This window comes from Octodon degus, unplaced genomic scaffold, assembly GCF_000260255.1.
Source record: "Octodon degus isolate 3935 unplaced genomic scaffold, OctDeg1.0 scaffold00099, whole genome shotgun sequence".
In the NCBI taxonomy this organism is placed as follows: domain Eukaryota; kingdom Metazoa; phylum Chordata; class Mammalia; order Rodentia; family Octodontidae; genus Octodon; species Octodon degus.
In genome coordinates, this window is record NW_004524675.1 from 11,139,296 (window position 1) to 11,155,875 (window position 16,580).

Here is a 16,580-nt window from a genome sequence, read left to right on the forward strand (position 1 = left end):
GAGCTTAGAGTTATTACCTTAGCCCCAGGTCCAGATCTATGAAGTTCAGATTCCTCCAGGTGGGTGTTGTTTGGATCTAGCTGCTGTGCTCCACTTCTTTTTGCTGCAGGCATTAGAGTTGAACCCTTTGTGTCTCTCTGGCAAGATGTTCTGCACCTGAATCAGCTGGGTGGGTCTTGCCTCTAGCCTCTTTGCAGGGAGTTCTGCTGAAGGGTTCCATGTCCAAGGGTCCTCTCTTTCACTCGCCGGGCCTGTACTATGGGTCTACTCAGGATCCCTCCAGGCCCCAGTCATCTCATTCACTCCCCGGGCCTGCACTCTGGGTCTGTTTCACTAAAGCTATTTTTGAATGTAAAGCCTTGTAGGGAGCAATCTGTATTCTAGTACAGTGGAATGAGTGTTAGTAAGTGAGTCAAGTATCTGTTAAGCTTCTCCAGTTGGTTTCAGAGAGAATAGGGTTCTGGTGGTGAAACGGGGTAACATGCAGTAGTGAAAGGAGGCAGAAAACAGAACCTGGCAGTCAAAAGCAAGCCTTGCTGACTTCACAGTGAGGGCGGAGGGGCTGACCTGTTTGCCTTCAAGTTCACACAGAGGTAGCGAAAAGGAGGAAGGAGGCATACCAAACTTGGCTGCAAATACAGGTCACTTTGCTTCTCATGGTTGGTAGAGTTTTTGTTGTTTTTCTGCTTTGAACCAGGAAGGGTTTTTTTTTTTTTTTTTTTTTTTGAGCAAAATCCTGCATTTAACCCATTATTTCTTTTTCTCAGATTAACCTTGCAGGTACTTTCTGTTACCCTATTCCTTTCTCAGGTGAGAACAGGAATTTTAAAGGTGAAGTCACATGCTCAAAATAATGCAACCAGCCACAGAGTGAGCAAATGGCAGAGCAAAGATTCCATCCCACCCTGGGCTGGTGCACAAGCCTCCCCTGAGTTCTCGACAATGCAACCCCGTACCATTGGGCGATGTCATTGCAAAATAAGTACAACTTTAAGGGCAATAATGTTCTCTGGATTTTCTGTATCCAAGTTCATAATACTCTCTGCACTCTTTAGTTAAATAAAGGACATTTCTCTTCCTCTAGACATTTCTGTCCTCAGAATGAGGAGCTGAAGGTGAGTCCGCATAGGAAAGGAGAGAAGAGTCATTGTTCCTTTAACGCGAGGCTGGAATAAAAGTGTCTCTGGTTCTCAGCTGCATGCAGTAACAGGGAGTAAGAAGCACAATTCCCTCTGATCTCTCCTCTTCATGAAAGTTTGGAAAGGTCATACAAGACTCAGATGAACCTAAAGCTCGGGTCTTGCTCCTTGTTCCATAGGGCAATACCTGCGCAAACTGCCATAGTAGACTTCTCAGTATGCCAGCTTCTTCCAGCAGGGGCTGTATCAGATGCCACAGACGTGATGGGTGATATGGAGGGCACTATGAAGTCAATCATTGCCAAGGCCTTTCCTTTTTATTGAACGTGTGGTGTCCAAGGTTGTCAGCAATGAAAAGTAGAGTTACACTTGGGAAATTTATATGATCCAAGCCCAAAAAGGGTATTTGTGTCTCCTGTCCTGCTTCCATTGGTAAAAACTTAGTCACATGGTCCCAACTAATTTCATGTACATTGGAAAATATTTTCTTTTTTCTTTCTTTTCTTTTCTTTTTCTTTTTCTTTTTTTTTTTTTTTTTTTCGTATTTTAGTAAGAGTCTACAGGGTCTACAGGGTCTCACTATGTGGATCGGACTTGTCATGATCTGCCTGTGTTCAGCCTCCCAAGAGCTGGGATTGCAGGCACGTGCCACCATGCCCAGTCTCAATTGCCATCTCTGCTCACCCCTGGGGCGGGGTCGGCACATCGGCCTGGGGATCGAACCCCAGCTGCTGTGTCTGCCTAAGCAGGCGCTTTAATCTGCTGAGTTATTTGGCTGGCCCTGGAAAATATTTTCTTGAATTTATATGTTTCTAGAATCACTTGTCAGATGTAGTCAACAATATTGAACACCTAGTATTTGTGCTGGTTTTTAAACTCTTCCCTTAGACTTATAGCTCTCTCTCTCTCTATGTTATGGTTTTATAACAGACTTTTATCATTACTTACCACAGATAAAATTATCTTTTTTTTAAATGTATGTATTTAGTAAAGGGTCTACAGGGCCTCACTACACAGATCAGACTCGTAGTGATATCCTCCTGTTTTCAGCCTCCCAAGCACTGGGATTACAGGCACGCACCACCACGCGCAGTCTCCATGGAAGTCTCAGCGTGCCCCGGGGGTAGGACTGGCACTGGCACTGCACACCAGACAAACTCCTGCACCCTGCAGGTGCTTTAATCTACTGAGTTATCTGGCTAGCCCCATAAATAAAATCTTAATTAAAACAATTAGAATAGAATGTATATATATATGAAATTTCAGTGATAGTGCATGACACACACATTGGTGGGAGTATAACTGACAGACTTTTCAGAAAGTATCTTCAAAATAGCTTTAAAGACTTCAAAGAAATAAAATAAAATAAAATTTAAAAATCAAAGACTTCAAAGAATTTTATGCCTTTGACTTCATACTTCCCTTTCTAGAAATGTACTCTGTGGCTTTGGTAAGAATTTTAAACAATGATACATATTTTAAAAATTTTATGTTAACATTTTTACAAAACATTTTATTATGGAATATTTTACCTCAATGTGAAAGTATGAAAAATATTATAATAAATCTCTATGGTCCCATTCCTTAGTTTAAAAATTATTATTATTTTCCCAATCTTGTTTCATCTATTCTGACCTGCTATTCTTTTGCCCAAGTCCCATGAAAATCTTAAAGCAAATCTGAGATATCATCTTATTTTATTTTTAAACTGCTATATGATCAAAGTTTGAGGACTGGCCAAATAGCTCAGCAGATTAAAGCACCTGCAAGCAGGTGCAGGGGCCAGGGGTTCGATCCCCGGGTCTGTTGTGCTGGCCCTGCTCCTGGGGTACACTGAGATGACAATTGAGACTGGGCATGGTGTCACATGCCTGTAATACCAGCACTTGGGAGACTGTAAACAGGAGAATCACTAGAGTCTGACCTAGTAGAGAGACCCTGAACACCCTGTAAACCCTGAACACCCTTCCCTAAAATACAAAAAAAAAAAAAAAAAAGCCAAAGTTTAAAAACTTAAAAAGTAACCAAAGGCTATTATTAAGTCTAAGTACAATGGCTTTGTATTTAAATTTCTCCACTGTCTCAAAAATATATATATTTCATAATCATTTTTATATTAGAATCCAAAGGTTTGTACATTATGCACAACACTGTTCCCTCTTTTCCCTCATATCTATTTGATAGCTAAAAAAGAATAATCTGTCCTGTAGAATGTATCACAATGTCTTCATGTCCTGGTCAATCATACCTTTATGACCAATGTCCCTAGGGCAATCTCATAGATTAAAGGCAAGATATACAACTTCATTGACTTGGAAGGTTCAAGTTGTTGAGAGTTGTTTTTTTCAGAATAGCAATAAAATTTTAATAGCTTTTTCTCTGGAAATTGACAAGAAAATTCTGAAATTGAGATTGAAATAAAAGAGCTACAGATTGGAAGGCCCATGTGAGGATTATTGCCAACAACATACAAGAACTGGAGGGGAAGACGGTACACTACTGGTTCTCCTGGAGAAGCTTGTCATACTGGCTTTCCTGCTATGAATGCTGACTGTTCTCACTGTCAGAGAAGCCTAGGGCCTCACTGTTGCCAAGGAGGCTGCAGTTCTCTTTGGGGGAGTTCTGGCCTTTACTTTGATTGTCATTTCCTGGCTCCAACGCAGATCCCTCAGCCTGCTGGCAAGGATACTTCACCCACTTTATGTAGACTTTCTAGCTTGCACCACTGACCTTTGGGCCTTCGCAGAGCAAATCCTTGGTAGAGACTTGCATGAGACATTGTCCAGGCCTCCAGCTGGACTCACAGAGGACACTGCTGTGGGCTCTAGTCCTCGGCTGGACTGATGCAGGCACTGCTGCGGATCCAGGTCCTGAGTTGGATTCTTGGGGTCTCTACTGTGTGTAGACAGAGCTCGTGCACTCTTCTGCTTTTGAATCTTTGGGTAAATACTATAAAATAATCCAATCAATTATGTGTCCTGTATTAAATATTTTTCCTTGCAAACAATGACCACAACAAAACTGGAACCAGAACTGGGATCGTTGTTGTGATGCTGCCTGGCCAGGTGGCTTAAGAGCCTTGGGAATTAATTTGGAAAGTTTTGAGAGACTGGCAGAAAAGGCAGCTGTAAACCCTTACTATATCAATAACCAAATCAATTCTGAATAGAAGAAAAGCCTGGAAGAATAATGCGTATAAAATATCATCATAAATGGACAGCCCGCCAATGGAACAAAAATAGAAGAATAGAACAATGAAAAACAAGACAAGAAGTAGACCGTGCATACCTGACTTGAGACTAATCTGTCACTGTAAGTCAGCGAGCACAGATATTCTTTTCTGTGAAAAGAATGTTGAAAGTCAAATGAATATTTGCTGCCTCCCAACAAATAAAGTACCTTTTGATTTAACTATATTTGGGGGAATCTGGAATAAGTAAATGATGAAAAGCAGAAGTTTAAAAGGTAAGCTTAAAAATGGTAAAATTCATCAAATATTAATCTTAGGTTTTTATTTACTGTATAATCTGACTTCACTAGATCACCCAATTCTTTTTAAGGAAATTTTAAATTTAGATTTTGATTTTAATAACTTTCTCCTTTGATCTGTTTTGGCTGAACAGGACATTTAAATAGCTGAGTACTAGTAAGAACAAAAGCCATAGCAGGGATCATTAAGGATGAAGAAAAACAAATATTGTGTTAATTACCTGCTGTACAAAGACATGCGAGTGTTTCTTTGTTTTCTTATTATAGAAACACTAAGCACATTGTAGTGACTAATGCTCTTCTGCCCTCTGCTGGCTGAAGTGGGAATCCTACTTTCACATACAGTCTGGTCCAGGAACGGCTTCAAGAATCTCACTGAAACTTTTTCTTTAAAAACAGCACACACACACACACGCACAAAACTATATAAAAAGATTGGACAGTTTATTTCCCTTTCACTATATGTGCTGTATCTTTACACTTTTAGTTTCTTACACTAGGGAAATAATATGATGTTTACACACCCGAGGGGGGAAAGAGAAAAGGAAGGGAAAAAAATGTATGTATATGTAGCAAGACAACAAAGATAATTGTGCTACTAATTTCTGTCGGTTTATTGAAATGAACAGTTAGTAATTATATTGTTTTATGATCCACTTGCATGCCTGAACCTTGTAATCTGAGCAACAATTTTAAAGACGATATGCAATAGAATAACCATTATTAATTTCCTATCATCTTGTTTTGAAATTCTGTATCCTTTTTATTGTCTTTTGTCTCTTTAAAATTAAAAGGAAATCAAAATTTTTTCAAGTTTTAATATTTCAAATATATTTTTATAAACCTTCGGACAATAAAGTATGCTACAGGTGAAAAAAGGAAAATATCAATCTATATAAATTACCAAATAATCAGAGAATAAAAGCTTTGATTCTATATATCAGAGTTACATTACTAAGTCCATTATGGTTTTTTTGTTTCTGTCTTTATTTTTTTGTCTTTTTGAGACAGGGTCTCACTGTGCAGCTCAGGCTAGCCTTGTGCTCACTTTGTAGTCCAGTCTGGTATCCACTTTGCATCAGTCCTCCTGCCTCAGCATACCAAGATCTGGGATTACAATCATGTACCACCATGCCTGGCTTAAGTACACTATGTCTTTAAAACATCTTTTAAAACTCTGAAATATTTCAATTTGATTTTAAAGGTTCACAACTTTTAAATGAATTCAGAAATACCTCCCCCATGCCATTTGCTGAGCAAAAATCTTAAGAGAATAAAACTTTTCTTGGGCAGAACGAATACAACATACTCAGATATAAACACATTTGAAAATGAATTCTTACCTTTCTAAGTACTTATTATGTGACATTTATATGTGAACATTAGGAGTTTTGCTTCTTTAGTCCAAAAGCTTTCACCATGTTCAATAAACCCCTAAATACAAAGACCACATCTGGACCTAAAAAGTCCTTGCATAAATGCTGCACACAGAATGGGTCAGAACCAGCCGACCCAAGTTCTCCTGGTGCTTACACGTGTTTCAGTCAAGGCTGTCCGTGGTACTGACCCTGCTCCTCTCCACCTCTCATTCCTTCTGCAGAGTATTCTCCCCACCTAGGATGCTGGTGGCAATAGCCATTTGCAGTTGCTCATGATATTTAAAGCACAGCTATTCTGCACAGACTTCTATATTTTATAGATATAACCACAAATACAAGCTTAGATAACAATGTCAGACCAGGATTGACATACACTGCATGAAAGTGCCTCAGGTCTGTGGCTCTAATCTGGTATTTTGCTATGCAGTCTCCCTTCCTAATTTTTGTCTCTAGAAGCATATCTAATGCTTTGGTAGTGTGTTTCCCCAGACCTGCTGCCATAAAAGTGGGGGCTTATCACACTTCGGTTTATTCTAGCCAAATGCTAGTCAATAACTTTGAGGATACAGCAAAAAGGGTGGGGATGGTAAGTTGTAATTATTAATAGTACATTGACTCTACCCTATTGATCAGGCACATACATTCAGTATTCAGTGTACTGAATATCCAAAAATCAAAATGATTTAGTGATCAGGAAACAATTCTAATTCATTGTGAAATGATTTTTAAAAAATTAGGAGGCTAGCCAAGTAGTGCAGCGTATTAAAGCGCCTGCTTAGGAAAACATATTGGCTGGGGTTTGATCCCCAGTTGTGCTGGCCCCACCCCTGGGGTGTGCTGTGACAGCGATTAAGACTGGGTGTGGTGCCACATGCCTGTAATCCCAGCTCTTGGGAGGCTGAACACAGGTGGATCACTGAGTCCAACCTACATAGTGAGACACTGTACACTCTGTAGACCCTGTACTAAAATACAAAAAAATAAAATAAGAACCCATAGTTTACAATCCACATAGATTTTACTTTCTGACAGCAAGCTTAAAACCTACTACACTTTTTCTATCATGCCTCTGCTCACATACCTACACCTTGGTCCAGATAATTATTGCAAACCATACTTCAAGTAATATTCCATATTTTTGCATGAAGCTAGAGTACTAAAAGGGTATTGTTTTAGCTCAAAGAAAACAGGCAGAGGGGTTCTTTGCTCTTGAGGGCTGTGCACCCAACCTTTGAAAAATTACACTTATTTTTGCAAAATAAAAGTATACACACATTGGGAATATATTTTTCTATGAAATATAAATGTCATGCCAACAAATTTAAATCTGCTGGCTGATCACTTCCCATAATTCATTGTCTCTGTTTTTTAGGCCACATGGTTGATTTTAGGCTTCTGTTTTCAGTTAAGGGAAAGCTTCTAAAATGTACAAATACTTGGCCTACATAGCAGTCATTTTATTGCTCATTTTATTTTATGTATTATTAATACACGGTCTACAGGGTCTCACTATACAGATCAGACTCATAATGATCCTCCTGTTTTCAGCCTCCCAAGTCCTGGGATTACAGGCGTGTGTCACCACACCCAGTCTCAATCTCCATCTCAGCATACCCTAGGGGTGGGGATGGAACAGTATGCCGGGGATCAAACCCGGGTCCCTGTGTCTGCCTAAGCAGGCACTTTAATCCACTGAGCTATCTGGCCAGCCCTTGCTCATTTTATTTTATTGAAAACTAGTTCTCTTTGTTTTTTCCTTGTATTAACAAGCTTGTGAATACAGGGCACCTAGTGACACCCACTGTAACTACATCTTAAAGGCAGAATTTTTCTCCTCCTTCCAGAAAAGTCTCCTTCCTTGACAGTTTTGGCATCTCCACTCCAGGAACTCTCCCGAAGTTCACTTAACCCAGATAGTACTCAGATACAAAGTGCAGAATTTCTCCAAAATGCTCTCATCCCAAGCACCTGGGTCCCTCTGCATTGCAGCACTTTCATGGGTCACTGCAGCCAACCCCATCCTCCAGCGTCCTGGGGGGTGAGACGTCAGGTCCTCCACAAGTAGCAAAAGCATCCATCTTGTTAGAGGAACATTACAATGCACATCTTATCCAGACTATGGCTTCAGTCACATCACAATTCAGAAAAAAGCTATGATTTTAAGATGACTCATTAAATTCTTTAATTTTTAAAACTATTTTAGAATAGATTTGATAAACATTTTCTTAAAGAAGTTATTTGAATATGCAACAAAGACATGAAAAGATGTTCGCCATCAGTGATTAGCAAAATATAAATTAAGAGTACAACTAGATACCACTTTCTGCTCATGGGAATGGCTAAGATTAAAAAGCTCATCTTTAACTGGTAGAGAGATGTGCTATTTTGCCAGTATTCCTCTATGGCAGGTGGGGACTTGAGAAAATAGTTTGGCAGCTTAGTGATTTACAGCTTCCAAAAGATTCATCCACTTCTCGTATTTTCCCAACAGAAATGAAAGCATATGACCTCACAGAAACTCACACAGAGATGTTCACAGCAGTTGTATTTGTGTTAAAAGCCTTGGGGAAAAAAAACTTATTGGTTATCAATGAGTAAAATGATAAACTGCAGCATTTTCATAAAGTGGAATAATTTCAGCAATAAAAATGAACTGTTGAAGGTTGATAAAATATGAGTAAACCAGGAAAGGGATCTGTACTATCCAATGTTGAAGAGGATCTTTTTAAATAAAAGCAGTTTTGCTAATTTTACCTGGAAGCATAATAGATGTTCCTCTTTTATCCTGAGCATTTTATACGGCTAATGACTCCATTTGATCCCTGGTGTGCCCTGCCGGCCCCACCCCTGGGGCAACTGAGACTGAGATCGAGATTGGGCGTGGTGGTACGGGCCTGTAATCCCAGTGTTTGGGAGCCTGAAAACAGGAGGATCACTACAAGTCCGAGCTGTGTAGTGAGACGCTATACTTACTAAATACATGTTTTAAAAGTGGTATGTGTGTATTAAACACTATGGCACTAACTAGAAAATATTGCCCAAACCTGGCATTCTGTGGGTTTATGGGTCAGTACAGAATTAGTCATTAGAATCTTTTCATGGGAGAGACTTAAAGATGAATGGGTAAGCCAAACTGTATCTATTCATATATATGTATGTACATGCTTATGCACATAAACACACATATTTGTGATATATATGTACATAATACCTTCCAAATACTACATTCCTTTCTATTCTATTCAAGGGGTACTATAGAAGATATGTATCATATGGTATAACATATTCCACAGATGCTTCTCAATACTTCAAACAATTCAGCATATGTATACAAGTTCAGTTTTTATAGGTTTCGTATAATGTAAGTGTAGGGCCAGCAAGAGAGCTCAGTGGACTAAAAGCTGCTTAGGCAAATGTAGGGACCAAGTTCAATCCCCAGCACCACATGCTGTGCTGGGCATTGAGACTGGGCATGGTGGCACACACCTGTAATCCCAGTGCTGGGGAGGCTGAGACAGGAGGATCACTATGAGTCAGAGCTGCAAATTGAGACCCTATACCAAATACATTTTTTTTAATGTAGGTGTGTATATTTCCAATCTTTTAAAGCACAATATAACACTGGCTACGTAGAGAAGTTATATAACCAGGAAAGAATAGACGACTGTCTTCTCAACTCTTCACAAAGACACAGGATCATCAGATTTGAAGAGTTAGGGCACAGGAAAAAAGAGATGCAGGGAAATCCACAGCGGTCCCTGACCCAAGCCATAGGGAGGAGCAGGAGATAGAAGGCTGGGCTACTGAGAGGGAACTCTTTTTTTTTATTATTAATTTTATTGAGAAAGAAAAAGCATTGAGAGAGTTTCAAAGCAGGTCAGTGGGACAGTTAGAATAGTTAATACATTGCATATTGTTGTCTTTGTAGTAGTTATTCATAGTACAAGATGCAGACATGATATCCTGTCCAAACACTATTAGTACAAATCAGAGGGAACTCTTGTGTCTAGTGGAGTTTTACGTATCTCTTCCGAAGTTTCAGCCCCTAGCAGCCTAGCTCCATTGTTTCTTGGCTCCGAGAAAAAGGGTCACATTCCAGTGCGCGGTCAGCTCTCACCAAGAGATGGCCCGCTGTGTAGTAGGCGGTGACTCCACCAAAGGAGCAGGATTTCCGGGCGAGGGGGAAGCCCAGGATGAGCGCTGTGGTTTCCGCCCTGCCACGACGTGTGGCTGCAAGGGACAAGGAGACTGTTTCCTTTCACTTTCAGCTTTTATGACATCATTGCATTCTCCCCGACCCCAAATAAGCCAAAGAACACACACAAACTGCTACAGCAGTTTTGAAAAATCTAACGTGCCCATTTAATTTTGCTTTCCTCCTGTGACGTTCAGCTCTGTGGAAATCTCAGCGGAATCAAAAACCACAACAGAAACAGAGGCGCCTGTGCTCGAAAAGGAATCCGGACTGGGAAGGAGTGCAGCATCCAGTGAGGGGACTCCCTGCGCAGAGGCCCGCACCCTGCTGGCCTGGGGCGTCAGTCACTGCGGTGACGCAGGGGGGACAAGTGCGCTGTGGTCTAGTGACTGGACGAGCAGTTCCATAGTGTTTTCAATACACATAGTATTCTGGGGTAATCCTATATATAAAAGAAAGAAGAGGATTATACTAAACACTGACTGGGAGGTGCAGGGCCTGCACTTGCGTGCGTTTGTGTAAGACCACGGGTCTGTGAGTGTTGCCAGGCAGACTTATATTTGAGAAACCCGGGTCACAGTGTGAAGTGCGAGCTGTCCAGGCTCACACGCACGCCCGAGCTAGCAGGAGGAGGATCCAAGAAAAACCTCCTTTGAGAGGTTGGATGATTCCTAAATTTCACACACTGGTTTTCTGTTAATTGTTTTAAATCTAAGTTTACATAAATATTAAATCATTTCTCCCCAATCATTCTTCTTTTGGTGGCTATGAGGAATCCTGTAGAGCACTACTCTGAAATTAATGTTGTTACTTTGTAATTAATAATAGTTGTAGTTTTTGAAAGAAAGATTCTCTGATTCTGTTTCTCTCATTCGTCTTTACCAGGCATCTCATTTGTTTCTATGCATTATAATTAGCCATTTTGGAATCACAGAAATGTGATAGTCATAAAGCTCAGTATCTTCGTGATAGATGAGCTTACAAATGAATCAGAAAACAGTGTTTAAAAAGTAAAGCTAAGATTTTGTACCTTAGCTGGTTTAGCAAGAGAAATTAAACACTGGCAGTGATCAAAATAAAAAACAGTGAAACAGTAAGATCGCTCATTATATTAAGAAAAGCACATAAAATATTGTAGTATAATTAGTTATTATGTTTATGGTAAATATGTGCCAAATGTTAATAATAAATAAAATTTTAGTAAAAGATTCCAGGGATTCCAGTATTAGAAAAGATTCTAATACTCTTAAAAGAGCAAAAATTAAAATTTTTTCATCTCATATCATAGATGAAAATAACCTTAATAGAATACAGAATTTAATGAAAAGCAAATTTCTAGGGCAGCAAGATGACTCAGTGGAATAAGCGCTTCCTTCGCAAGCTCAAGGGTCTGAGTTCAATCCCCGGGTCTGCAAAAAAAAAAAAAAAAAAGCAAATTTCCAAGATACGGTACTAAATATAATTCAGGTCAAAAGAGGAATACAACTGGGGAAAAACTTGGCTCTCAGATCCAGACATTTCATAATTTAAATAAAAAAGAACTGCCTAACTCTGTGCACAAGTGAAAGTACAAGCAAGCATCCATCAAACGAACATGGCCGCAAGTTTTAGAAAATGTATTTGTCAAAAATGAGAAATGTCAAAATCACAAATAATATAAGTATTATATTACTCATATCAAAACTCGAGGGAAATAGAATAATAAGAAAAATGATGGCAATGTTTAATTGAAGAAAGAATTGAAATTAGCCAGAAAATAACTGTCTCTGAAGTTTATTCCAAAACAATATTAATTAGAATACTAATAAGTTACTTTTTTGCCCAATAAGCAATTATTTCAATCTGATATTTAAAGCAGTCATATGTTTTATGCAAATAAGCCACTCCTGAAAATGCACCTTAGAAAGCATATTGTGCAATGAAAACTAGATGTAGGAGATATCAATTTACACTGTCCTCCAAGGGTCGCCTTATTTCTTTAGCTTAACAAACTAGTCCTCCTAAGTAGTATTTAATATATAGTTTTCTGACTTCCCATTTAGCTTTCATCTTCCATCTATTCTCAGATTGTTCCAGCTACATTAATTCACTAACCTAGATTCTGCTGCTCATTAATGGCAGGGTTTTGGGTTTGCTGGTACAACTCAGTTCTCACCTGCCTCAAAAGTACCGAAAGCTTCCCTTGCTGTCTCTCCCGACACTTCCTCATTTCCCCTTCCGACTGCTCTGGCCCCTTTAGCTCAGTGCCCTTTACGGGCTATTCTTCTCTAACCCACTGAGAATCCTTCAAGTAGAGCAAAAGTCCTCACTCTACTGTGTGTCTTCTATTTGTAAGTAACCATATCCATTCCTACAGGCTGTGACACACAGCAAGGAGTCCTCAGCTACTAACTCCTCTCATGCCCTTTGTTTTTTCATTCCAGACTCAGACTCACAAGTCCAGTGAGACTTGTGCATGCCTTTTGTGTCTTCCAGACACAGTAGAAGGAACTTCTGAGCATTCCTTTCCTTCCTTGGATCATTCGTATCTATGTCTTCACTGCTTTTTGTAGTATTTCATGTCAGTGACATTACTACAGCTGTTTGGCTTTCTTCTCTGTAAAGCTAAAGTTGCAGCCAAGATGAGTTTGCTTTCACCAATATTTCTTGAAAGAAACACCCTAGGCTACCACTTTGATATTCATTTTGTACATATTCTGTTAATAGAATAAACTTAAGAATAAAGATTGCCACCCTTTCTTCCATTTGGTTCAGGAAACAGACATTCGGAGTTTGGTTTGGGGGTAAAAACAAGTCCAAGATTTATTTGGTAAGAATGTAATAAATAATGAAATGCAATATTTAATAAAATTGAAGAACAAGTTTTCTAATTTTAGTACAATATGAAGTCAAAATCTGCTGAATGAAAGCTACAAATCTAAACATAATAGCATACTAGAATAAATAAAATACAAATAATAAATAAACAATAAATAACATGAGAGCTGTCACTAATGATTTAACAAATTCTCACTAAAGCAGAAGAGTCTCTTAAAATGTCCAGAGATGCATGTATAAGTGTGATATGGTCAGTTAACCAGTGAGAAGCATTTCAAGATGACCCCAGACCTCCATTTTTGCTCTTGAATCTTTTTTGCAACTTTGCCAAGATAGAGGAGATCCTCCTGACTTCCACTCTGACAATTTCCCAGGCACAGTCACTATACTTCTTCTCTTCCAGATAGAGACGGATGCCCTGGAAGTACCTCCTCAGGGCCCTTCTGAAGTCCTTTTGAGCAGGGTCCTTAGTTGCCTGGACAGATTCTTCCCTTCCAGCCTCCTGCACCAAGCAGGACTTCATGATTTCCAGCTGCTGATGGAGTACAGAGTGGAGCTGGTCCAGGATGGTTCCGTTCCAGGCAGAAGAGGCATGCTCTGTGTGGAAGAGGGTGAACATCTGCTCCAGTGTCCCATGGAGGATGGGTACAGCTTGAGCCGTCTGGACCTGACTGCCCATCACCAGCTCCTGGGGGAATCGGAAGTCCCGTCTGTCCTTCAGACACAAGGGAGTGGAGATCCTCTTCATCTGGTCCAACAGGGCAACAGTCTGACTGCTGAGCTGGATGGAACTCTGGGGCAGCTCACAGCCCATGGATCCAGTAGGCCCATAGCCACACAGCACCAGGGCGGTCAGCAGAAGAAGCAGGGAGGCCATGAGGCAAGGAGGATGCTGCTGGTCTGGCTGAGTTGGGACCGGGTGAACCCTGGATCTCAGGTTCTCTGAAGGCACTCTGTCTAGGCTCGGCTTTTAAATAGGGAACACAATTTTCATTTTCTGAACACCACTTTGCACTTTTACTTCCTTTTTTTTGTTTTCATTTGTGTATTCTAAATCTGGGCTTTCACAATGATATCAACATAGCCTATTAATTTACAACAGAAAATTAATTTTCCCAATAAATTTCAGACATATCAATCCAAATGAATGTATCGATCCAGTGATAAGTATATTTGACCTAAAGTCAGAAATATGTGAGAAAATGTAAATAATCATGCATTCAGTCATATACTCCACAAACATTTTCATGTATGCATATGGCTGTTATTGTTTTAGGAGGGTAATATATAATTTTACCTCCTTTATATAGAAAGACACTCCTTCAAACTGATCAATCTGTTTATTTAGGCAACTTGCTAGATCATCTCTGGCCATTAAGCTTCTTATGGATGGATTTATTTATTTCTTCATTCACAACAGAAGCAGATGATTATTAGTGAGTGAGCTTCCCTGGTATCACCTTCCTTCAAGCCGCAGTTGAGCAAGCCCATGTGGTTGTGCTTCAAGAGGGCTACAGGTCAAGGTTCATGTAGACATCACCTCTTCTGCCCCTCATTTTCTCACTGAGGTCTATAGTGCTCTTCAGTCTGTGCCAAGAGTCACAGCATGATGATTCTTATGCTAAGAGGCAGTCATCTCTCTTACCACCACCTCAACCAGAACTGGTGATCACGCCTAGTGACATCGTCTGTGCTAAGGTGACACAGTGTCCTAGCCCTCAGTCATCAGACTTGCTTCCTGGAAGTGGAATCACCTAATCCTGTGGCATTAGAACTTAGAACTTTAGAACAGGTCCCTGCCCCTGCCCCTAGAGTGCTTGAATGAGGGACCTTAACTCTCAGGGGTAACCTTCTGCTCCCCTCATTGACTGTCCCCAGGAGCCAAAATGCCCCCAGTCTTGTCCACAGTCTTCACATGCTGATAACAAAGGTGTGTTTTGTCCAAATCGGTGGAAGGACTCTTCAACTGTAATTACTCCTCCTTCATTAGTCAAGTAAGTTTTATTTTCCTAAATACTGTGTTTGTTTGTTACTCAACCCTTTTATTTAAATTATTGAACAGACAGTATCCCTCATTGGAAGCTAATTGGAAGCTAATGTTGGAAACCAGAGGCATCCAGAAGGTCGGTCAGCATGGTTCCATTCATTTGCTTTGCGTGACTCATTTTGAAATGAAAGGCAGTGAGTCCCAGGCTCCTGTCAAAGAGCAACAGGCTTCTTTCCTTGCTTATTATTTTTCATTTGAGGTTAAAACAGCATTAACAAAATCTTTTTTATAACTTCTTTTTTTATACAATGGCTTAATGCTCAAGGAATGTCTTGCTACTCCCATACTACTTTCTATGAGGCTAATATAAACTAAAGGAAGTGAGAGAAAGGAAAAGGAATGCATCATTTTTGTCTGTGGTTTTTAAGGACACAAAATTTTTATTTCTTATTTCAAGTTTCCTAGAAAGTAAAATTCCACTTGTTAGTGGGCAAAACTGAAAGAAATACAAGTCCAAATGTCACAAAAGTGAAAGAAAGGAAGGGATTTCCCTAATTAATGGTAAAGTGTTAGCAAAATTGAGAACTAGAGCCTATGTCAGAGAAGACTAATTCAGTCCATCAGTCCATCACTGAAGTGGCTGGGGCAGGAAGATGACATCTCTTGTGATAGGCTCCATTCCAGAAGATCAAACTTAGGGTCAGTGACCTGTCCTTAGTATTGCAAGACCAGCCCTTGATATCCTGTTATTTAATCTGGATGTGACCAGTTCTAAGGAGAGAAGAGAAGAGTCTACCCATCCAACTGGTTGAAAAAAGAAACAAACTCCAGTCAGAAAAGCACTACCCCTCTTGGGAGGATGGTGGATGTCAGTCTTGCCTGAGTTCTTCACCTAGTTAGTAATCCACTCAGACAATGGGAAGACTATGGGGAGAAAATTAGGAATGTTTTAATAGACATTAGAGAAGATCTCAAGAGGTTCTGTTCTTAATCTGGAAAAGAGTAATGATGATATTTTTGAAAGTGATAAATTTATTACATGATAAATATGGATAATATGCTGGTATAAAATAGTTAAAAATATTAAGATAATACTTTCAGTAGTAATAAGTAGATGACGCTTATCTATACAATTCCCATGAAATACAAATATAAAGGGATAGACCAAATACTCAAGGTCAGCATCTTAAAGACAGAGGAGACAATGGCTTGTCTACAAGAATCCATTAAAAGAAGTGAAGAGTAAAAGTGATTGTGGAATTTCTACACCATGGAGGGGTCAAAACATGAAATCAGTAGAACATAAAGGGAGGAGCAACAAAGCTCTGAGTTCCACTTCAAATGCCAGAGTTGCTATTTCTCATTTTGTTTAGCAACAAGGGAATTAGTGTAAGTGAATCAAACACACTGACTGTGTTCTAAGGAAAAGTATACAAAATATCTTTAAATAGTCAATTTTTTGTCTGTTAAAACATGTCTAAATTTTTATGAATGATTTCTTTAAAAATATAGTTATATCACTTGTTAATTCATTAACTGTAGTCATCTGGAAGCCTATTTATTTTATTTTATTT

General features: G+C 39.5%; 1 protein-coding gene across 1 annotated transcript; it reads right to left on the bottom strand.

The window, feature by feature from the left end:
• Positions 1-13,293: 13,293 nt before the first annotated feature.
• On the bottom strand, positions 13,294-14,473 carry LOC101564085 (interferon omega-1-like). The gene has a single exon (XM_004638563.2). The coding sequence runs from the start codon at positions 13,894-13,896 to the stop codon at positions 13,294-13,296; it is 603 nt and encodes a 200-aa protein (XP_004638620.1). The 5' UTR covers positions 13,897-14,473.
• Between the last annotated feature and the right edge of the window lie 2,107 nt (positions 14,474-16,580).

Coding starts and splice junctions, on each gene's coding strand:
- LOC101564085 (XM_004638563.2), bottom strand. CDS start 13,896: ATGGCCTCCCTGCTTCTTCTGCTGACCGCCCTGGTGCTGTGTGGCTAT.